The sequence below is a fragment of the Anomaloglossus baeobatrachus genome, chromosome 3 (assembly GCF_048569485.1).
Source record: "Anomaloglossus baeobatrachus isolate aAnoBae1 chromosome 3, aAnoBae1.hap1, whole genome shotgun sequence".
Lineage (NCBI taxonomy): Eukaryota > Metazoa > Chordata > Amphibia > Anura > Aromobatidae > Anomaloglossus > Anomaloglossus baeobatrachus.
In genome coordinates, this window is record NC_134355.1 from 134,548,578 (window position 1) to 134,567,841 (window position 19,264).

A 19,264-nucleotide genomic window follows, 5' to 3' on the forward strand; every position below is an offset into this window, starting at 1 on the left:
TCTCCGCCAATGGGACGAGGAGTCGACGTCCCTCAACAGAGTCGTCGTTCTTTCTCAGGCGGCCAAGGAATCTCTACGGTGGTGGCTTCTTCTCACCTCTTGGTCAAAAAGAAGGTCCTTCCTATCCCCGTCCTGGGCGATAGTTACGACAGACGCGAGTCTATCAGGGTGGGGAGCAGTTTTTCTCCACTACAGCGCTCAGGGTACGTGGACTCAGCAAGAGTCCACTCTTCAGATCAATGTTCTTGAACACAGAGCAGTGTATCTTGCCCTACAATCCTTCCAACAGCGGCTGGAAAGCAAGCATATCCGACTTCAGTCGGACAGCTCCACAGCGGTGGCATACATCAACCACCAAGGTAGAACGCGCAACCGGCAAGCCTTCCAGGAAGTCCGGCAGGTTCTGATGTGGGTGGAAGACACGGCATCCACCATATCCACAATTCACATCCCAAGTGTGGAAACTAGGAAGCTGACTTCCTAAGTCGCTGAGGTGTGGCCGAAAGAGTATGGTCTCCTCACCCGGACGGGTTTCAGGAGATCTGGCGCCGCTGACAGAGGCCGGACGTCGATCTAATGGCGTCACGGCACAACAACAATGTGCCAGCTTCATGGCACGGTTTCACAATCATCGAGCTCTGGCGGCAAACGCCTTAGTTCAGCATTGGTCGCAGTTCCAGCTACCTTAGGTGCCACCTCTGGCATTGTTGCCCAGAGTACTGCGCTAGATCAAGACCGACTGCGGCCGCGCCATCCTCGTCGCTACAAATTGGCCGAGGATGTTGTGGTACTCGGTTCTGTGGTGCCTCACGGTAGGCTAACCGGGGGCACTACCAGACCAATCAGACTGGCTGTCTCAAGGGCCATTCTTCCATTTGAATTCTACGGCCCTCAACCGGATGGTGTGGCATTGAGTCCTGGAACCTAGTGTCGTCAGGATTACCTCAGGACGTGGTTGCCACCATGAGACAGGCTAGCATACCAACGTCCGCCAAGATTGACCACAGGACGTGGAAGATGTTCTTATCTCGGTGCTCGGCGCAGGGTGTTTCTCCCTGGCCGGTTGCATCGTCTATGTTTCCTTCCTTCCTGCAATCTAGGTAGGAAAATGGGTTGTCGCTCAGTTCCCTTTAGGGACAAGTCTCAGCGCTATCTGTATTTTTTCAGAAACGACGACTTCCTCAGGTACGCACGTTCCTACGGGGAGTTTGTCTTCTCAGCACTCCGTACAAGCGGCCGTTAGAGCCCTGAGATCTGAACAAGGTTCTAATTGCTCTCCAGATGCCGCCTTTCGAGCCTTTGAAGGATGTCTCCCTTCCCGTTTTTCACGGGAAGTGGCCTTCTAGTAACGGTCTCGTCTCTTAGGAGAGTTTCCGAGCTAGCAACGCTCTCATACAAACTCCCTTCCTGGTCCTTCACCAGGACAGGGTAGTTCTGCGTCCGGTTCCGGAATTTCTCCCTAAGGTGGTATCCCATTTTCATATCAATCAGGATATCACCTCACCTTCTTTGTGTCCTCGTCCAGTCCATCAATTTCAGAAAGATTTGCATCTGTTGGTTCTGGTGAGAGCACTCAGGTTCTACTTCCCGCATGGCGCTCCTGCGCCACCCGGATGCACTCTTTGTCCTTGTCGCTGGTCGGCGTAAACAGTCGCAAGCTTCCAGATCCACCCTTGCTCGGGGGCTCGAGGAACCAATTCTTGAAACCTACAGTTCTACTGGGCTTCTGGTTCTCTCAAGGCCGAAGGCCCATTCTACCAGAGCCGTGGGTGCATCCTGGGCATTACGGCACCAGGCTACGGCTCAGCAGGTGTGTCAGGCACCCACCTGGTCGAGTCTACTTACTTTTACCAAGCATTATCAGATGCATACCTACGCTTCGGCAGACGCCAGCCTAGGTAGATAAGTCATTCAGGCGGCGGTTGGCCACCTGTAGGAGAGGGCCGTTTGACGGCCCTATCATGAGGTATTCTTTTACCCACCCAGGGATTGCTTTTGGACATCCCAATTGTCTGGGTCTCCCAATGGAGCGACAAAGAAGAAGGGAATTTTGTTTACTTACCGTAAATTCCTTTTCTTCTAGCTCCAATTGGGAGACCCAGCACCCGCCCTGTTTTCTCGGGGTTTTTCTGTTTTTTCGGGTACACATGTTGTTCATGTGGTATGGTTCAGTTCTCCGATGTTTCCTCGGATTGAATTGGTCTTTAAACCAGTTATTGGCTTTCCTCCTTCTTGCTTTGGCACTAAAACTGGTGAGCCAGTGATCCCACTGGGGGTGTATAGCCAGAAGGGGAGGGGCCTTACACTTTTAAGTGTAATACTTTGTGTGGCCTCCAGAGGCAATAGCTATACACCCAATTGTCTGGGTCTCCCAATTGGAGCTAGAAGAAAAGGAATTTACGGTAAGTAAACAAAATTCCCTTCTTTGGGGATGAGATGACAGGTTGAACCTCCAATATCCTTTCTTGGGGTAGATTTATCGGCACCATCTTTGTCTTGTGGTCTGGATCCACTGAGGAATTTTCTTTTGTTACCAACCACAATAAAATGTTTTTATACTTGTGTTGATTTATGGGCTATTGACCTATACATTGTGCCTATAGGTGTTTATATTCTTGGGAAAGAAGAAAAAGACCTTTACAATTCCCGTTTCCTTCTGTTTGCAGTCTTCCGCAACCAGACTTTTGTATTGCACAGCGGGTGTCTTGTTGAGGCGGCTTGAAGGTGATGTCGCATTGCATGGTGTCACTCATGTGATTGTGGATGAAGTCCATGAGAGGACAGAGGAAAGGTAGGATTACAAACTAGTCCTTGGCACCAGAAATGACCAATATGTTTCCCTGTGGCATTATTAGGGAACTCTACATTACATTATGCTTATCTTTTCATTTTCTTTCACCTAGTGACTTTCTGCTTTTAGTTTTGAAAGATGTCACGATTCAGAGACCAGATCTAAAAATTTTGCTCATGAGCGCCACCGTAAATGCCGAGCTGTTTTCTCAGTACTTCTATGGATGCCCAGTTATACATATACCTGGTAAGCAAAAAAGTCACTCATACCGGTCTAGTCATATTAATTTACAAAAATAAATGAGCCATTATCCACATGATCATAAAAATAAGAGAACACATACTTTAGTTTTTTTTTATTGTAAATAAGGTCACAACATTAGATATTTTGGGTTTTAATGGGTTCTCCCAATTGCAGCACAATCTTTATCAATTACCAGTTCCTTCTGTCACCCCAATATTGAGCCTCCAGCTCCCATATTTGTCCCCATTACTGGACCTGCTGTGGCACACAGTAAGAGTACTCCTCTTAGTGCCCCACATAATAATTAATCCCACTACTGTGCTCCTTACATAGTAAAAAATAGCACCTTAGTGCCTTATAGATGTAAAATTCTATCCTAGAATATATTAATGCCCTGTGTGAGTGCTCTAGAACATGGTAATGCTCATGTTTCCCCTCTCTCTCCTCCATGAAAGTTAATATTGCCTTCTGCATGCCCCTTTGATGCTTACAATACCTTGATTGTCCCTCTAATGTAATATTGACTCCTAAGAGCCCATTTAATATTCTTGTTCTTAAAAACTAATACTGTCCTTGGAGTGTCGCCTTAGCGCATTATTACTTTTGTTGAAGCACTATTAATTGCTGAATTCCCCACATATAGTAGTGATGTCCCCTGAGTTTCCCTTTATTTAAAGTAATGTCCCCTGCACATATAGTTACACTGCCCTGATATCCCCCATGTATAATATAAAAGCCCCTTCAGTTCACCATATGCAGTAGTGATTTTCCAGAGTCCCCTTCAAATACAATAATAACGTTATCTCAGAGTTCCCCCACACTCAAATATACTAATAAAATATGAGCTGGTATGCTGACTGTGCCTGTAGACGCTTCAGGATGTTGTTTTAGGGGAGTATATTATATATTTGTGTGTGGGTATATATTATATTTGCTTACCCCGTGGATTCTGAGGCGTCCACAGGCACAGTCAGCATACTAACGTGGCTGGAGTAACGTGATAGTGTCATTTGCTACCCGTGCTGGAACTCTGACGTCATGCGTAGTCCTGACATTCTGTAGGCCTAAAGCAACTTGTAACCTACAGAACAGAGAGTGGTGATGGAGGGAAACCATAGCTCACTGCTCTACCACGGAGTGTAACTATATTGGCATACTATGCACAGTGATACAGTTAAGAGTGGTGGTCAGTCCAAGTGGGCCCTTTCATGTAAGTGGGCCCGGGGCGACCACTCTCTGCCTTTTTCACTCCGGTAGCTACCCTACTGGTTTTGAAACATAAGCATCTAAGAAACATTATCTTTCTTCATCGTTCCTTATGGGAGACCCAGACCATGGTGTATAGCTTCTGCCTCCGGAGGACACACAAAGTACTACACTAAAAAGTGTAGCTCCTCCCTCCGAGCATATACACCCCCTGGATAACCAAATCTAGCCAGTTCAATGCTTTGTGTTCAGGAGGCACACATCCACACATGCATTCTCATTTGATTTTTGATTTTAAAGAGTTGGAAGAAAAGCGGGTCCAAGCTGGACCCCCGGCATGTCCCTTCTCACCCCACTGTGTCGGCGGTGTTGTTAAGGTTGATTTCAAGGCTGGAGCCTTACATGCCTCGCTCCTTCACCATCCCTCGGGCTCTGGCTTGAAGTGGGAGCCAGCACGGTTCTCACTGCTTTGCAGGAGACCGGTCTCCATCCGCAGCCCTTTCAGGACCCTGCCGGACGGAGCACTCATCCCTCAGGGACCTGGCCCTGCGTCTCACAAGCTAAGTATTTGAGACGTTATTGCAGGGGGTCCTTTGCATCTTTATTGTTGGGGAGAGTGTGTCAGGTTACTTTGGTGACATTTCCGGCCGGTTCTCCGGTTTTCACCTGAGAACCGCGCCGAGGGTGCCTGCTCGCCGGCCGCATTGTAAAATTTAGGCCCCGGCTTCGGATGCGGCCTACTTTCGTTTTCACTGCCCCTGCATGTCAGTCATGCAGAGGGACAGTGCGGCGCCGCCCACCGGCCGTTCAGCACAGGGGAGGACACTCCTCTCTGAGCAGATGTTTCCCTCCCCTGTATATCTCCTTGGCCCTCCGGTTCCCGCTCTTGGACTAGGCCCCGCCCCCCCTCCTCACTCCGGCGCCATTTTATCAGCGTTCTCATCCAGTGCAGACTGTCACACTGATCGGCGCTGGCTGCTGCATCTCTGCAACCTGTCTGGGGGTCCAAGCTGTGGGATCCGGAGGGCACACAAAACAGTCTGGTAAGCCACAACCTCTGGTTGTGGACTTTCTTATACACTCTCTGGGGGTCATTCTGAAGGAGTGTGTTCTTTACTGCAGAGCCTCCACCTCAGCAGCATGTCTCACACTAGGAGCAAGGCTGCAAGGCTGTACTCAATATGCACTGCATGTAAGCTCGTACTGCCTGAACCGAGCACATATCCACATTGTGATGCCTGCTCTAACATGGTGGTGCCTCAGCCTGGAGTCTCCCCAGTGGTCCCTCCGGCTGCTCCGGCCCCGGTGGCTGAACCCCCGGCTTGGGTAGATTCGTTTTCTAAGGCTATCTCCCAGTCCTTTGCCGACTCCATGGGACAGCTGTCCCAGACTCTGCTGAGCATGCATCAGCCCCCTTCTCAGGGCGCCTCTGCTGCTTCGGCTCGCTCTGCAGAGCTCACAGAGGATTCTTCATCTGCTCCCAGACCCCGTCCTCCTAAAAGGAGACGCAGGGTCCCCTCTCCTTCCTCGTCCCGTGGCTCCGATTCACGAGCCGACTCGCAGGACGAGGAGGATGTCTTTACTGGGGGCTCGGACGCTACCTCCATGTGCCCCATTGATCTGACCGAGGGTGATGCGGATGTTAGTGATTTGATTGCGTCCATTAATTCCGTACTGGACCTCAATCCGCCAGTATCAGAGGAGCAACCCTCTCTGGCAGAAAAGCACCAGTTTACCTTGCCTAAGAGAACAAGGAGTGTGTTCTTTAACCACTCCAGTTTTCAAGCCACTGTGTCCAAGCCCAGAGCCTGTCCTGACAAACGCTTCCCAAAGCGTGGTTCTGATGACCGTTTTCCTTTTCCACCAGAGGTGGTCAAGGAGTGGGCTCACTCACCAAAGGTAGACCCTCCGGTGTCTAGACTCTCAGCCCGGACAGTTGTATCTGTGGCTGATGGCACCTCACTTAAGGATCCCACTGACCGCCAGGTTGACCTCCTGGCCAAGTCTGTCTATGAGGCGGCAGGGGCCTCGTTCTCCCCATCCTTTGCAGCAGTGTGGGCTCTCAAAGCTATCTCTGCTTCCCTAGAGGAGATGCATTCCCTCACTAGGGACTCTATGCATGAATTGGTTGCCTTAACTTCCCAGGCTTCAGCCTTTTCAGCCTACGCCATGTCTGCCATGCTGGAGGCTTCTCACCGCACTGCGGTGGCCTCCGCTAATTCCCTCGCTATCCGCAGGATCTTGTGGCTTCGACAGTGGAAGGCAGATGCTTCCTCAAAGAAGTACCTTGCTGGGCTCCCATTTGCTGGGTCCAGGCTGTTCGGTGAACAACTGGATGAAATAATTAAGGAGGCTACTGGCGGGAAGAGTACTTCCTTGCCACAGACTAAATCCAGGAAACCTGTCCAGGGCAGGAACCAGTCGAGGTTTCGTTCCTTTCGTTCTTCTAACTGGTCGTCCTCTAAGCCCTCGGCCTCGTCCACTAACTCAGCCAAGGACCAGAAGCCCACCTGGCGCAAGAAGCCGCGTCCACAAAGGTCCGCAGGAGCTGCTGCCACCAAGGCAGCCTCCTCTTGACTATCTGGCCGAGCCAGCAACGTCCTTGGTCGGTGGCAGGCTCTCCCACTTTGGCGACGTGTGGTTTCAACACGTCTCCGATCAGTGGGTGCGGGATATCATCTCCCACGGCTACAGGATAGAATTCTCTTCCAGCCCGCCAAACAGATTCTTTCTGTCAACTCCCCCCCTGCTCCAAGGCCGCCGCCTTCTCTCAGGCCGTGGCATCCTTGCAGGCCAACGGAGTAATTGTACCGGTTCCCGCCCGGGAACGGTTCAGAGGTTTCTACTCAAATCTCTTCCTAGTCCCCAAAAAGGACGGTTCCTTCCGGCCCATCCTGGATCTCAAGCTTCTCAACAAGCATGTTCAGGTGCGGCATTTTCGCATGGAGTCTCTGCGATCAGTCATTGCCTCAATGACCCAAGGAGATTTCCTGGCATCCATCGACATCAGTGATGCCTATCTGCATGTGCCAATTGCAGTTTCACACCAGCGTTGGCTACGTTTTGTAATTAGAGAGGAACATTTCCAATTCGTGGCTCTCCCCTTCGGGTTAGCCACAGCCCCTCGAGTATTTACCAAGGTCATGGCAGCAGTGGTTTCGGTTCTGCACCTCCCAGGGGTTGGCAGTGATTCCTTACCTGGACGACCTTCTTGTCAAGGCTTCATCCAGTGCAGACTGTCAGCGGAGTGTCTCGCTCACTCTCGCCACGCTTGTTCAATTCGGGTGGCTTGTCAATCTGCCCAAGTCCACTCTGACCCCGACCCAAAAACTTACGTACCTAGGGATGCAATTCGAGACTCTGCCGGCACTTGTGAAGCTGCCCTTAGTCAAACAGCAGTCCCTCCATCTGGCGGTGCGCTCTCTGTTGAGGCCCCGCCGTCATTCCATCAGGCACCTCATGCAGGTGCTGGGTCAGATGGTGGCGTCAATGGAAGCGGTTCCCTTTGCCCAGTTCCATCTGCGTCCTCTGCAGCTGGACATTCTCCGCTGTTGGGACAAGCGGACTTCTTCCTTGCACAGGTTGGTGGCTCTGTCGCCACAGACCAGGAGCTTTCTTCAGTGGTGGCTTCGGCCCCTCTCTCTGTCTCAGGGACGCTCCTTCCTGATCCCGTCCTGGGTGATTCTCACCACGGATGCCAGTCTATCCGGCTGGGGAGCAGTATTTCTCCACCACCGAGCACAGGGCACTTGGACTCCGTCCGAATCAGCCCTCTCGATCAATGTGCTGGAAATCAGAGCTGTGCTCCTAGCTCTCGTAGCCTTTCACCACCTGTTGGCGGGCAAGCACATTCGAGTCCAGTCAGACAACGCGACAGCAGTTGCCTACATCAATCACCAGGGCGGGACTCGCAGCCGCCTGGCAATGTTGGAGGTTCAACGCATCCTTCAGTGGACGGAGGACTCCAAGTCCACCATATCCGCAGTCCACATCCCAGGCATAGAAAACTGGGAGGCAGATTATCTCAGCCGTCAAACCGTGGACAGCGGCGAGTGGGCTCTGCATCCGGCAGTGTTCCGGTCGATCTGCCGCAAGTGGGGCACTCCGGAAGTGGATCTAATGGCATCCCGGCACAACAACAAGGTCCCGGTTTACGTGGCTCGCTCCCACGATCCTCAGGCCTTTGCAGCGGACGCGCTGGTTCAGGATTGGTCCCAGTTCCGTCTGTCTTGCGTGTTTCCCCCTCTAGCTCTCTTGCCCAGAGTCCTGCGCAAGATCAGAATGGAGGGTCGTCGGGTCATACTCATTGCTCCAGAGTGGCCCAGTAGAGCTTGGTACCCAGACCTGCTCCGCCTGTCCGTAGAGGTGCCGTGGCATCTCCCGGACCGCCCAGACCTTCTCTCACAAGGTCCGTTTTTTCCGCCAGAATTCTGCAGCTCTCAGATTGACGGCGTGGCTCTTGAGTCCTGGATCCTGACGGCTTCCGGCATTCCTCCCGAAGTCATCTCCACTATGACTCAGGCTCGGAAGTCTTCCTCTGCCAAAATTTACCACAGGACTTGGAGAATTTTCCTGTCCTGGTGTCGTTCTTCCGGCCATGCCCCTTGGCCTTTTTCCCTGACGACCCTTCTGTCCTTCCTGCAGTCTGGTCTGCAACTAGGACTATCCCTCAATTCCCTCAAGGGACAGGTCTCGGCTCTGTCAGTGTTGTTCCAGCGGCGTATCGCCCGGCTGGCTCAGGTGCGCACCTTCATGCATGGCGCATCTCACATCATTCCGCCTTACCGGCAGCCTCTGGATCCCTGGGACCTTAATCTGGTCCTCACGGCCTTGCAGAAACCCCCTTTTGAGCCTCTTAGGGAGGTTTCTTTGTTTCGACTTTCTCAGAAAGTCGTCTTTCTGGTGGCCATAACTTCTCTCAGGAGAGTCTCTGATTTGGCTGCGCTCTCTTCGGAGTCACCTTTTTTGGTTTTTCACCAAGACAAGGTAGTTCTCCGTCCGACTCCGGACTTTCTCCCTAAGGTGGTGTCTCCCTTCCACCTTAACCAGGAAATTTCATTGCCTTCCTTTTGTCCGGCTCCTGTGCATCGCTTTGAGAAAGCGTTGCATACTTTAGATCTGGTGCGGGCGCTCCGGATCTATGTGTCACGCACCGCTGTTCTTAGGCGGTGCACCTCTCTTTTTGTGCTGACCACAGGTCAGCGCAAGGGTCTCTCGGCTTCTAAACCGACCCTAGCTCGTTGGATTAGGTCAGCCATATCCGATGCCTACCAGAGTACTCAGGTGCCTCCCCCGCAGGGGATCAAGGCACACTCGACCAGAGCTGTCGGTGCCTCTTGGGCTTTCAGGCACCAGGCTACGGCTCAGCAGGTCTGTCAGGCTGCCACTTGGTCTAGTCTGCACACCTTTTCAAAGCACTACCAAGTGCATGCTCATGCTTCGGCAGATGCGAGCTTGGGCAGACGCATCCTTCAGGCGGCTGTCGCCCATTTGTGAAGTTAGGTTTTGCCTACTTCTCAGTTTTCTGTTTATTTCCCACCCATGGACTGCTTTGAGACGTCCAATGGTCTGAGTCTCCCATAAGGAACGATGAAGAAAAAGAGAATTTTGTTTACTTTCCGTAAATTCTTTTTCTTATAGTTCCGACATGGGAGACCCAGCACCCTCCCTGTTGCCTGTTGGCAGTTTTCTTGTTCCGTGCGTTTTCACCGGCTGTTGTTGTAGTCAGAGGTTCCGGTTGTTCCAGGTTTTGCTCTGTCTCTACTTGTGGGTGGATGTCCTCCTTCAGCTTTTGCACTAAACTGGCTAGATTTGGTCATCCAGGGGGTGTATATGCTCGGAGGGAGGAGCTACACTTTTTAGTGTAGTACTTTGTGTGTCCTCCGGAGGCAGAAGCTATACACCCATGGTCTGGGTCTCCCATGTCGGAACTATAAGAAAAAGAATTTACGGTAAGTAAACAAAATTCTCTTTATCCTGTATAACAAAAAATATATATATACACCTATAGAAAAAACAACCCCTCAATAATAAAAACAAATCTTATGACAAATTGTACCCATTGGAATAAAGTGAAGTTTCTATAGCTTCACTGGGAAAAGATACTGATCGATTTTCCTGGTGAAAGTGGTATTGTATGTTTTATATATCATGTTATTTCTGCACCCTGTTTATCAACCCACTGGCCCCCATAGGGTTTGGTACTATTGAAAACAAATAAGTATGAATTTGCTAAACGGAGTGTACCATATATATGTAAAGTGACTGAATGTTTTATATTGCAGGTCGTACTTTCCCAGTGGACCAATATTTCTTGGAAGATGCTATTTCCAAAACAAGGTGAAGTATAAAACTTAAAGGGTTATTATGAGTGCAAGAAATTATCACCAATCCACCTGAGAGGTGACAATGTCTTTAATGATAGGGGTCTAAGCTGTTGGACCCCCATCAGTCACCAGAATGCGGCATCTGAATAGAACATCAATGTGCAGTGAATAGAGCGGCATAATTGCCGCTGTATTAATTGTCTGTGGTACTGCCGAAGAAATCCGAATGCAGCTCTCAACTTTCCAGCAGTTCCATAGACAATGAGTATTCAACAGTATTCCAGCTACACATTTTGAACTGGACACTGGATTACAACAGAACACATATTATTATATTTTCTCTGATGCCTCATTGGGGGATACAGGACCATGGGTGTTATGCTGCTTATCCATAGGAGGACACTAAGTAGATGCAAAGATGTTAGCTCCTCCCCTGCAGTATACACCCCCTGGCCCAGCCAGGCTACTTCAGTTTTAGCTTAGTGTCTATAGGAGGCACATCTCTGCAGACTACTGCAGCAAGAATTTTTTGTTTTTAGAGGGTGACGGTTCCTTCGGGGACCGATTTCCCAAAACCATCAACAGGCGGGAACGCGGAGTGTCGCCTCCCCGTACCCCCTCCTGCGACGCTGGATCCTGGGCTGTTACTCACTGGACGACAGGTCTCATGGCACTGATTTTCCAGAGCCCAGAGTAGATGAAAACTTCCTCAGCCCCTCTTGCAGGCTCTGAGTTAATACACGTTCTGCACCAAGTGTGGCCAGGCATCAGACTGCCATCTCCATCAGACTGCCATCTCCACAGGAGCTGAGGTGAGATCATTCCGATTTTTCCAGAGCACAGAGCAGATGAAAACTTCCTCACTCCCTCTGGCAGGGTCCGAGTTGATACAAGTTTTGTGACTGGGCACAGCAGGCGTCAGAATCTGCACACTGGCTCCCTGACAGGAAATTGAGCAAAGGTTACACTGACTGGATGCACATGGGCTGTGATTGCAGACTCCTGCATAGCATTCCACCTGTGGCGGGGGGAGGGGAGAGCTCTCAGGACTCAGTGCAGCCGCAGCTGTGGTAGACTTATAGGGCTGGAGGAGGGAAGGGGTGTCCATTCCCACAATTTTTTTGTTTTTTTGTTTATTATATTTTCTTATGCCTTCTTGTCAGAGCTAACCCCGTCACCTCCAAAACTCGATAAGCCACGCCCCCCGACAGGCTCTGCAGAGCATTGCTCCCTCTTGTTGTGATCAGAGTCTGTGGGCGTCTCTCAGAGCTGGCTTCCTCCTTCCCACAGGAACTGTGACACAGGAGGAGGGGGGGAGGGCTATCAGTGTTCTGGGTGAGTTATAGCCTCACTTGCATATTAGCTATGCAGAGCATTGCTCCCTCATTACAATCAGTTTGTGGCTCATCAGCCAGGGACTGCAGTCACATGTTTTATGCCCTGCACAACTACAGCAACAACTATAAGACGCTGAGCTACTAGGGGATGATAGCACCTCTTCCTTCTGTGAGTCCGGTGCCCCTGTAGCTTACCCTTCCCCGCCACCACCGCAGCAACCGCTGCCAGCCCAGAGCCTACGGCTCCCAGTCCCCCGGAATGGGCACAGTTCCCAGAACCTGATGCTGGCTATGCAACATCGTCCTCACACCCCTCGGGGCCCCTGGACAGAACGCAGCCTGATGACACCTCTATAGAGGGTCCTTCTGATAAGAATCAGCCCTCTGCTTCACCGATTGCAGTTCAGAAAAAGGGCATGACCCCCATGGTTCTCCCTCTGGGGTACACAGATGGGGTTCTCCCACATGTTCCACGGTCTCTGAGGAGCCGGAGGAAGGGGAATGATGTTTGTATCGGGATGATTCCTTGGTTTCAACCTCCCCGAGCGATCAAGCTGCGATGGACTTATTGCAGCAATCAACCAAAACTCTGCATGTGGAAGATCTCACATCTGCTATTACTGACCCTGCGGTCTCATTTTAAAAGGGTGAAGAAACCTCAAAAAAAGGGATTTTAACGCCGCTTCAGTATCCGTAAACTCATGGAGTCCCGGTACCCCTTTGGCTTAGCTGTCTCTAAGGGCTGGGCTGATCCGGCCTCGGTGGACCCTCACCCGGCTTCCGCCGGCTTGAAGGACCCTCCTGTCTTTTACTTGATGGATCCTCCTTCAAGGACCCGACAGACAGACAAGTGGAGCAGCTCGATCGCTCTGCCTCTAGGCCGCGGGTCCCTCTCCCTTTCCATGTGGGTCGCACAGGCACCAGGACTACCAGTTTCCCTCAGATCCTCACAGATGTAACCGTTCACATTGCTGCGGCGGCAGAGTACCTCATGCAGGCCTCCCTCGGCGCTGCTACCTGCGCAGTTATTGCCGCCTCAAATACCATAGCCATCCGTAAGGCCCTCTGGTTCCGATAATGGAGAGCGGACTCTGTCTCTAAGAAGCCTCTCACAGTACTCCTTTCCAGACCGATGGTTTGCCGATCATCTGGACAGGCTCTTTTTTTTGTCTGATGCCACGGGAGGAAAAGAGTACCTCCCTCCCCCAACTCTAGCCCAGGATGTTTTTTACTAGACACGCAGGGCCCGACCTTCTCAGCCCTCCTCGAGTCCACCTCGTCCTGGCAGTCTAGACAAAGACCGAGGAGTCTCGTCCTCCTCCATCTGGGCCGCCGCCTCAGACCACAAATGGGTGTGATACCTTGTGTCTTCCGGTTACCACATTGAATTCTAGACCCGATCCCCTGGTCAGTCTTTTCTGAAACCCCAAAGGCTCTAAAACACCACGAGGCCTTCTCCTCAGCAATCCACTCCCTCCAAACGGCGGGGGTGAAGGTACCTGTTCCGGATGGCGAGAGGTTCAAGGCCTTCTATTCCAACCTTTCGTGGTCCTCAAAAAAGGACGGGTCAGTTTGTCTCATCCTGGACCTCTAACACCTGAGCAAACGTGCACGTAAGGAGATTCAGAATGGACTTCCTAGGGTCCATTATTACCTTTATGGTCGAAGGAGAATTCCTTGCCTCCCTAGCTATCAGGGACGCGTACCTGCACATACACATCGCTCCAGCTCACCAAAAGTTCCTCCGCTTCGCGGTTCAGGACTTTTTTTTTTTCCATTTGTGGCCCTACCCTCGTCTCTCTCACAGCACCAAGGGTCTTAACTAAGGTCATGGCGGCCGCCATGAGTGCCCTTCACGCCAGTAGAGTGGCTGTTCTGCCTTGCTTGGATGACCTCCTCATCAAGGGCTCAACCAGCGTGCAGATCTCTGTGGGCACCCTATCCCGCTTAGGGCGGCTTCTGACTCCAGTCAAATCATCCCCGGTCCCGTCAAAATCCGTCACCTCCCTGGCCATGTCCCTGGACACTCTTCGGGGCTTGATATTTTCCCCTCAAGACAAGGCGACTGCACTACAACAAGCGGTACACTGCCCTCTACGTACTCCTCTCGCTCCATACGATTCAGCATGAGAGTGCTAGGTAGGATAGCGGCGGCTATAGAGGCAGTGCTGCTCGCTTAGCCACACCACCGCCCACTGCAGCTTGCGCTTCTAGCTGCCTGGGACAAGAGCCCCTTTTCCTTGGACGAACTTTTCATCTGACACCTTCAGTCAGGTATGTGCTTTGCTGGTGGCTTCAGTCCTCTTCCATATCAAGAAGGAGTTTTTCTCCCCCAAGTGGACTGGCTACTCCTGACCACGGACGTCAGCCTCTTAGTCTGGGGAGCAGCGTACTGGCTCCATACTGCTTCGGGACGTTGGACACCCCAGGAGTCTTCCCTTCCCAGAAATCATTCTAAAAATCAGCGCGATCTTCTCGCGCTCAGGTCATTCCCCCCTTCTGCTAGCAGGTCATTTGATTCGGGTCCAATTAGACAATGCAACAGCTGTGGTGTAGGTCAATCGGCAGGGAGGTACCAGCAGCAAGACAGCTTATCTCGAGGTCCTCAGGATCCTCACCTGGGCCGAATCGACGGGGGTCTGTGTTTTTCAGCGTTGCACATACCGGGAGTAGAGAACTGGGCGGCGGACCTTCTAAGTCGCCAAGGACTGGCTGCCGGAGAGTGGTTTCTCCACCCAGAAGTGTTCCCACACATCTGCACTCACTGGAGTACACCAGACGTGGATCTAATGGCCTCAAGGTTGAACGCAAAGGTACCCACATTCTTAGCCAGGTCACGTGATGCACAGTCCGTCGGCACGGATGCTCTAGTCTCTGAAGTCGTTTCAGTCTGCCTTACATGTTTTTCGCCTCTGCCCCTGCTGCCGCGAGTAATCAGGAAGATCAAGGCAGAAATAGTCCCGGTGATACTAATAGCACCGGAGTAGCCAGGTGCGCCTGGTATGCTGAATTAGTACAATTGCTCATGGCGCCTCGTAAGCATCCTAGACCTGCTGACCCAAGGGCCCATTTCCCATCAGAACTGCAGAGCCCTGAAGCTGACAGCCTGGCCATCGAGACCTGGACTTTAACAAGAGCGAGATTCTCTCCTGCGGTCATCTCCACCATGTACAGTGCCCGAAAACCGGCCTTCATCCCGTTTTTACCACCGTACGTGAAAAACTTTCCTTTCCCAGTGCAGGGAATCTAATGTCCAACCTATGCCTCTGGCGATCCCCAGAATTCTTGTTGTTTTTTTTTTTTGCAGTCAGGTTGCAAAAGGGGTTGGCCCTCAGATCCTTTAAGGGGCAGGTTTCATCTCTCTCGATATTCTATCAATACCGCCTAGCTTGCAATCCGCAAGTCAAGACTGTCCTCAAGGGTGTTTCCCATCTAGTTTCCCTGTATAAACGGTCGCTGGACCCATGGGACCTCGATCTCGTTTTGGACGGTATCCAGAGGTCCCCTTTTGAACCTCTTAAGGAATCTTCTCTTGCTCTTTCTCTCCTGGAAGGTAACATTCTTAGTGGCGATTACGTCCATCAGACAAGTTTCGGAACTGGCAGCACTCTCTTGCCGCGAACCCTTTCTGATCTTTCATCAGGACAAGGTGGTTCTATGCCCCCTTCCGGATTTTTTTCCGAAGGTTTCTTCCCCGTTTCATATGAACGAGGACATTGTTCTGCCTTCTTTTTGTCCACACCCAGTCCTTGGGGAGGAAAGGGTTCTATATTCGCTAGACCTTGTGAGGGCTCTCAGATATTACGTACCTAGGACAGCCCCTTTAGGAACATAGACTCCTTGTTCGTCATTCTTGAAAGGCCTAAGAAAGGAGAGGCAGCTTCATAGGCAATGCTGGCTCGCTGGATTCGCTCTGTGATCCAGTAGGTCTACCGCTTGCAACTCAAGCCCATTCCCAGTGGGCTGCGGACTCATTCCACGCGAGCAGTTGGCGCCTCTTGGGCCATTAGGCATCAGGCTTTAGTGGAACAGAGGTGTAAGGCTGCGACCTGGTCTTGCCTACATACTGTTTCAAAGCATTACTCAGTCCATACCCAGGCTTCGGCTGAGGCGAACCTAGGTAGGAAAATTCTGCAAACGATAGTGGAGTCCCTATCTCAGTAGGCGCTCCTGGCTATCTGGGACTGGTTCCTAGTCCTTGGGTTGCGTTGTTTATTGTTTACCCACCCATGGAGCGCTTTAGGACGTCCCATGGTCCTGTGTCCCCCAATGAGGCGTCGAAGAAAAACGGATTTTTGTGTACTCACCGTAAAATCGTTTTCTCTTAGCCATCATTGGGGGACACAGCACCCTCCCTTTTGCCCTGTTGGGTCTTAGCTTTTTTTCTGTCTCAGTACTTTTTTGTTATGAGTATTCACTCACGTTTTTTGTTACTTGTTCTCCTACTGCTTGTGTACTAAATCTGAAGTAGCCTGGCTGGGCCAGGGGGTGTATACTGCAGGGGAGGAGCTAACATCTTTGCATCTACTTGATGTCCTCCTATGGATAAGCAGCATAACACCCATGGTCCTGTGTCCCCCAATGATGGCTAAGAGAAAACGATTTTACGGTGAGTACATAAAAATCCGTTTTTATTTGGACTTTGCAAAACGGAGTGGAAAACTGTTACAGCCTTCTCAAGAAATGAGAACGTAATTACTTTTCAGAAATCCTGTTCTTTGTGAATTGCTATTCATGAGAAATATGCGTATGAATAATTATACTGTAATAGAAAAGTGAAGCTTTATTTTCTGTGTAAATTGAACTTCCATAATATTATATTTTTAGCACTTTAACAAAGACAATGGTATTCTTGCTAATGTTATGCAGTTAAATCCTCCTTTTAACCTCATGACAGGTATGTGCTGGAAGATGGTAGCCCCTATCATCGCTCATCTAAGCACTCCTACTCACAGGACTCTTCGAAAGGAAAGAAGGGGAAGAGTTATGGAGAGCTTCTTGAAGAACTGGAGCAAGATATTAATTTAAACCTGACTGTGCAGGACAGCAGGACGGTGAAGGATAGCATGTCAGACCAGCAGCTGAGCTTCAAGGAGCTGTCAGTCCGTTACAGTGGTAATATACATGAGTAGAATAAGATCTGTAGGGTGGTATAGGATGCAAATGAGGAATCTGCTTCCAATCGGCTCTTGTCTAACAAGCATCTGTATTGTAACTACATTTTAGAAACTCAGTATGATCTCACAGGTATCTGTATGTCCGGAGCGTAGTCTTTCAAAGAGAGCAGCTCATTTCTGCAGTGCTGAGCACTGGACAATCTTTAGTATAATCCAATTACCAAAGCACATACAAATCCTTTATTTATGATCCATAGGGATAAAAGCCAGTGGGTTGCCATACGACAGAATCTGAGCTCAGAGAGTGACAGCCCGTTGGCTTTAATCTGTGATCATGCGGCAAAAGCAAACACGATTTTAGGGTATATAAAATGAGCGATGGAATCCCAATGTATTATTACCCCTCTATAAATCTATATAATAAAGCCTCTTCTTGAATATAGGATTCAGTTTTGGGCTCCACGTTTTAGAAAGAATATACATAGTCAGTTTAAAGGTCTCAACTACATTATTACATGGAATGGAAGGGCTCTCCTATAAAGAAGGGCTAGAAAAGTTGGGTTTTCTAAGCTAAATAAAAGGATTCCTTAAAGATTTAATTAATCTAAATAAATACATGGGTGGGTGATCAATAACATTATTTATTCTTTCCAAAGTTTTTACAAAGGACCAAGGAATATACATTATATGTGGAGGAAAAGCAAATACAGATAGGAAAGGGTTCTTTACAGTTAGAGCAGTCAGACTGTAGGATGCCCTTCTCTCCGAGATGGTAATAGTAGGTAATATAACGGCATTTAAGAAAGGGCTAGATGCTTTTCTCACCACAAATGGCAATGTGAGTTTTTTTTATGTCTAGTGATTAGAAAATATATTAATGGTAAAGGAAGATTTAACTTGATGGATTTATGTCTTGTTTTCAAACTATGTAACAAACGTACATTTCTTTTTCGCTCCTAATTGGGAGACCCAGACAGTGGGTGTATAGCTACTGCCTCTGGAGGCCGCACAAAGAACTACACTTAAAAGTGTAAGGCCCCTCCCCTTCTGGCTATACACCCTCCCGTAGGAGTACGGATTCCTCAGTTTTAGCTTTGTGCGCAGGAGGTCAGACACGCACGCATAGCTCCATTGTTTTTAGTCAGCAGCAGCTGCTGACTATGTCGGATGGAAGAAAAGAGGGCCCATACAGGGCTCCCAGCATGCTCCCTTCTCACCCCACTGTATGTCGGAGGTGTTTGTAAGGTTGAGGTACCCATTGCGGGTACGGCGGCAGGAGCCCACATGCTGATTCCTTCCCCATCCCTTTTTACAGGGCTCTGGGTGAAGTGGGATTTACTGGTCTCCAGGCACTGAGACCGTGCTCCATCTACAGCCCCTGGAGAAGATGCTGGATGGAGCGGAGTACATCAGGGACATGGCCCTGCTTCCTCAAGGTACTCTGTGTCCCCGTGCATTTGGCGCTCACACCGCAGCATGCTGGGTGTTGTAGTGCGCCGGGGGACATCAGCGCTACGGCGCTTGTGCCATGGCCTCATTCAGCTTCGCTGAAGCAGGCACACTTATGGGAATCGGTCGCGCCGGCCGCTGGGACTGCGGCGCGGCTGGCACTTGTGGTGCGCCGGGGACTTCAGCGCGGCCCGCGCTTTTACGGCGGCCGCGCTGATAACTCGAGTCCCCGGCTTTTGCGGCCTGCTTCCGTTCGTTCCCGCCCCCAGACCTGCCAGTCAGGAGAGGGGCGGGACGCTGGCCACTTCTGGAAATCGGTCACGCCGGCCGCTGGGACTGCGGCGCGGCTGGCACTTGTGGTGCGCCGGGGACTTCAGCGCGGCCCGCGCTTTTACGGCGGCCGCGCTGATAACTCGAGTCCCCGGCTTTTGCGGCCTGCTTCCGTTCGTTCCCGCCCCCAGACCTGCCAGTCAGGAGAGGGGCGGGACGCTGGCCAGTGCATCAGCGCCGAGGGCTGGAGTCGTTTTTACATACTCCAGCCCTCACAATCGGCACAGAGGGGACACTGTTTCCCGCACTTCTGTTTGGGAACTCCCACGGACCGCCCCTCTCCACAGACGCCGGCAGCCATTCCTGCTGACACGCTGAGCTGCAGAGGGGAGCCGGGGAGACCCAGACAAGGAATTCTGCGCCTCTTACCCGCTATTCAGCGGGCGGTAAGCAGCCCTCAGGGCTCACCCCCTCTTGTGCCAGTAGTATTCTTAGTATTTTGTTTCTACAAATACTTGGTATTAC

General features: G+C 50.9%; 1 protein-coding gene across 3 annotated transcripts in view; it reads left to right on the plus strand.

The window, feature by feature from the left end:
* Positions 1-19,264, plus strand: part of DHX57 (DExH-box helicase 57) — a 149,058-nt gene that overhangs the window by 43,952 nt on the left and 85,842 nt on the right. For all 3 annotated transcript variants that reach the window (XM_075339468.1, XM_075339470.1, XM_075339469.1), the window contains exons 9-12: positions 2,667-2,791; positions 2,904-3,037; positions 10,525-10,579; positions 16,801-17,018. In XM_075339468.1, the coding sequence (XP_075195583.1) occupies positions 2,667-2,791; positions 2,904-3,037; positions 10,525-10,579; positions 16,801-17,018 (532 nt within the window). The remainder of the gene's footprint in view (positions 1-2,666; positions 2,792-2,903; positions 3,038-10,524; positions 10,580-16,800; positions 17,019-19,264) is intronic.